The sequence below is a fragment of the Amblyomma americanum genome, chromosome 10, assembly GCF_052857255.1.
Source record: "Amblyomma americanum isolate KBUSLIRL-KWMA chromosome 10, ASM5285725v1, whole genome shotgun sequence".
Classification (NCBI taxonomy): Eukaryota; Metazoa; Arthropoda; class Arachnida; order Ixodida; family Ixodidae; genus Amblyomma; species Amblyomma americanum.
In genome coordinates, this window is record NC_135506.1 from 45,429,040 (window position 1) to 45,433,630 (window position 4,591).

Below are 4,591 nucleotides of genomic sequence, written 5' to 3' on the forward strand. Positions count from 1 at the left end.
CCACTGCATCCTTAGTACCCATTTCATGGCTGCATTTTATCTTCGTTTTTTTTTCCACCTCTTCCACGCTGCTCTCCTTCAGTCTTTATCTCCCAAATTCCCCTCCCTATGCAGAGTAGCATGCCAGCGATATTGAAACGCCGGCTAAATTCTCTGTTTCTTCATTAAAGAGTCTCTCTCTCTCTCTGTCACAAAACGGGTGGCGAGCGTTACGGGACCACCTCAAAGTCACAACACTCCTTCCTCGCAGTCATTCTGCTTGGAAAAAAAGCGAACCAGGAATTTCCTGTTTCTTTCTAGAACTACACCAGCAGAAGTTCCAACTACATACGACTTCGGACGCTGTGCAAGACTCGCGTTTTCACTTTGCAGTCTTTCACCCATACTTCCGCTCCTGGTTTGAGGACTGGCAGCGGAAGAGCCCTATGACGACTATTGAAGTACCTACGCTGCCGCTGTCGGATGGTTACATCGTGATCTCTGAACTTCTTCAGGCTCACCCTCTGGGGCAGAAGGCTCTTGGGGAGGACAGGAACTGTTGTGCGTAGCCGCCTGCCCATCAGAAGCTCTGCAGAGGTTTTTCCAAGTGGTCCTGGGGTGTCCCTGTACGCTAGCAGCGAAAGATAGGGGTCCTAGGCTTTTATAATCAGCCATTTAACTGTTTGGACCATCTCTTCTACTTCCCAATTTGCCTGGGGGTATCTGGGGCTCGTCGTCACAGTACGGAGGCCATAGCCGCGAGCAAACGACTGAAATTGCTGAGATACAAATTGTGTTCCATTATCCGACATGACAACCTCTCGTATGTCATGTCTTGCAAAGAAACTTTTGAATTGCATACTGACAGTGGCACTTTTTGTCGAAGACAGCAATGCTATCTCTGGGTATCTAGAAAAATAATCTACGACCACCAAATACCACTTTCCCTCAATATGGCAGAGATCAACGCCTAGCTTTTGCCAAGGAAGCTGTGGAGTGGTTGTCGGAATCATTGCTTCCGACTTTTGTTCCCAGTGCTCCGCGCACACTGGGCAATCGGTCACCAAAGCACTCAGCTGGTAACTCAACCCAAGCCACCATACGGACTCTCTGGCTCGAGCTCTGCATTTTTCAATTCCTTGGTGACTCTCGTGCAAACTCATCAAGACCTCTGCGCGTAATTTCTGTGGGATCACCAGCCGCACACCTTTGAGTAGCACGCCTTCAGCGACTGTCAGCATTGCTCTTTCCTGCCACTATGGACGCAAGACCATCGGCAGCGATGAGAACTTTGACCAGCATTCCCGGCTGAATTTTACGAGAGCTTGCCAGACTTCATCGCCTTCTTGTTCAGCTCTGACTCGTTCAATAAGGCTAACCTCGACGGCATTTGTCAAACAGCCAGAAACAAACTTGGCGACTTCGCCAACATTCAGCGCATGCGCATCAATTTGTTTTCCCTGAAACGGGGCTCTAGACAACACATCTGCAGTGACGAGGCTCTTGCCCGTGACATGCACCACCCGCAAAGCTGAAACGCATCAGCCTCGATCATGCGAAAGCGCTGTATACGAGATGGCAAAACATCTAAAGGTGATTTTCCCAACAACGTTACAAGTGGTTTTTGGTCGGTTTCAACCAAAATTTCAAGACCTTTGATGTACCCTTCCAATCGTTCGGCCGCCCAAGTCATTGCCAATGCTTCCTTCTCAAGCTGAGAGTATCTGGTTTCGGCAGGCATCAACGAGCGTGACGAAAATGCAACAGGGCTTTTTTTTATTGTTTGGTTGAACTTGCATCAGTACGGCACCCACACCGAATGATGACGCGTCAGCGGAAAGAATCGTAGGGTACTTTGCGTCATAGTTAGCCATGACGCGCGTCGAAGAGATAACGTATTTGACGTACGAGAGCGCTTGCTCTTGGGCTGGTCCCCGCGACCATTCGAAGCGGTTCAAAAGCAAGTGACGTAAAGGCTTAAAATCAGTTGCTGGGCGAGTTGGTACTTCATGCTAACATTCACAGCGCAAGACGAACACGGACACGAGGGGAGACACCCCAAAGCGCCGACTTGTTGAAGTCGGCGCTTTGTGGTGTCTCCCCTCGTGTCCGTGTTCGTCTTGCGCTGTGAATGTTAGCAGGACGTAAAGGCGCCGTTTTCGAAGCCAAATCTGGTATGAATCTTGCCAGATAATTAGCCATGCCGAGCAGACGTCGAACGTCACACACCTTAGCTGGCGTCGCCAGTTCTTTTGATAGCATGAACTTTTTCAGGATCCGGCTTGGTGCCATCTCGACTAAGCACACAGCCAAGAAATTTTATCTCGGTTACCCCAAAAGGACGCTATTCTTTGTTTAGCGTAACGCCGGCAATTGCGAGACGATCTAAAGTTAGAGGCAGGCGCTCGTCATGTTGAGCCTTGTCGCTGCCAAAATGATCACATCATCCATCATGTTTATCGCGCCTTGGATTCCTTCAAGTATCTGCGATATTTTCTTGTGAAAAAACTCGGGTGGTGGCATTATTCCAAACGGCAGTCTTTGAAAACAGTATCGCCCAACTGGCGTTATGAACGTAGTTAACAACTGCCTTCCGGACGACAACTTAAACTGAAAGAAGCCAGAGTTGGCCTCAAACTTCGGAAACACAGAGGCCCCACTTAAAATACCGAGGCTATCTACAACTGTCGGCATGACATAGCGCTCGCGAAGTACACTTTTGTGTAATTGCGTCAAGTCAACGCAAATACGAACCGCTCCAGATGGTTTGAGTACTGGCACAATCCCTGCACACCATTCTGTTGGTTCCTCTACTTTGCGGATCACACCATCTCGCTCCATACGCTCGAGCTCCTGCTTAACTTGGTCACGCAAGGGTAAAGCTATGCTACGCGCAACATGAATTGCAAAAAGTATCGAGCTCCGCTTTAGTCTAATTTTGTATTCTCCTTTTATCGCTCCTAGACCCCTAAAAAGCTGCGGGTAGGAAGCTTCAACGGCTGTTGCGCTACTGACCGAGTCTGCGAACTTAACTTCCAGAGACTCAAGCGCTGGGAGACCCGAAAGTACGGAGCGTAATGGTGAGACCACGTATATGATTTGCTGGAGTGTTTCGTTTCCACTGGATAGTGGCATGAAACTCTCCCAAAACAATCAATAGCTCATTGGACGGGCCTGTTAGGATTAGATCGCACATTTTTAGCCTGGTAGGAAAACCGGGAAACGTTGAGGGCACAACGGAAACATTTGGCACCGGAATCTACTTTGGCGAATACCGGAGTGCCGGTAATGACGACCTGTACATACCGAAAATTAGAGAACGCCTCGTTCACCGCGCAAACGAAATACGCCCCCTTGTCCATATGGAGAGATGAAAGTTTTACCTTCTTTCCATCACGTGCAGCCTTTTTCCGACATACAGCTGCAAAGTGTCCGGAACAACCGCAGTAGTTGCATTTCGCTGCTTTTGCTGGGCACGAGGCTCTGGGGTGCACTCCTTGACCGCAGTTGGGGCATGACCTGGGGGTGTCTGGTCGGAGCGACTGTGCTCTGGGCCGCCGACCTTGTATTCCAGGTGGACAGTTCTTTGACGAGCTGCCCGAGTGCTGTCCTGATGAATTCTTTCTGGGCTGCCCTTGCTTGCTGACCGCGTCAAGGTTGCTGGTCGCCGCTGCCAAGGGTTCGTCGCCGGTTTCTCGCAGTTGCTGCTGCTGTCGTTGGACGGTCTCCTTTAAACGCGCTTTTGCCAAACCGCTGGCGAGAGTCAAATTCGCATCCATTTGAAGCGACTCAGAGAGCTTAGCATCCCTGAGGCCAGCCACGAACCTGTTGCGAATCATGCGCTCTTTTTTCTTGTAGTCGCACCGTCCCGCCAGCGTGTGCAATGCGGTAACGAATTGGTCGACTGACTCTCCACGGTTTTGAATGCGACGGTGAAAGCATGCGCTCTCATAAACAAGGTTCCTTGCGGCGACGAAGTGATTGTCGAATTTATTTGTAACGGCTTCGTATTGCTTCTGTTCTTCTTCGGGTAATGCAAAAGTCGAGAAGATTTCTCTTGCTTGCCTGCCCATCGTATAAAGTAGATTTCGGACCTGCGCTTCTTCACTCCACTCATTTGGGCCCGAGGCGAAGCGGTAGTCATTAAAGAGTTGGATCCAAGAAGGCCATTCGGACGTCCGGTCGAAGACAAACCCTGGCGGAGCTGGAACCGCAAACATGACGTAAAAGGGCATCACTGCGTTGTCTTTTGACATGGCGCCGGTTGATGAAGTTGATGAACAAGCTTTATTTCACCCAAGCAACATATCAATATAGAAAGCACTCATGTGACAAGTGACGTCACGGACAGACAACGTTTCAGGCATCAGGGCGAGAGCGCCCGATAACGCAGACATATGACACGCGGCATAGGCGCTATCAGCCTAGTAGGGTAGAGAATGACCTCCATATATGAGAATTAACACATCAGGCTACCGTGTCATACCATTCAGACGGAACTTAAATGTCCAGTTTAATTTTTTTATGCCAGGCTCCCTTCGCGTCCTACAATACTTGATTCAGCTTAATCCGTCACTGTGGATACATCTTCCCGCATTTTCTTCGCAGGCAC

General features: G+C 49.6%; 1 protein-coding gene across 1 annotated transcript; it reads right to left on the reverse strand.

Moving 5' to 3' along the window:
* Positions 1-559: 559 nt before the first annotated feature.
* On the reverse strand, positions 560-4,199 carry LOC144108012 (uncharacterized). Its single transcript, XM_077641273.1, has 2 exons — positions 3,363-4,199; positions 560-610 (listed from the first exon to the last, which is right to left on the reverse strand). Exons 1-2 carry the CDS (start codon positions 4,197-4,199, stop codon positions 560-562), a joined length of 888 nt encoding a protein of 295 aa, XP_077497399.1.
* Positions 4,200-4,591: the final 392 nt, after the last annotated feature.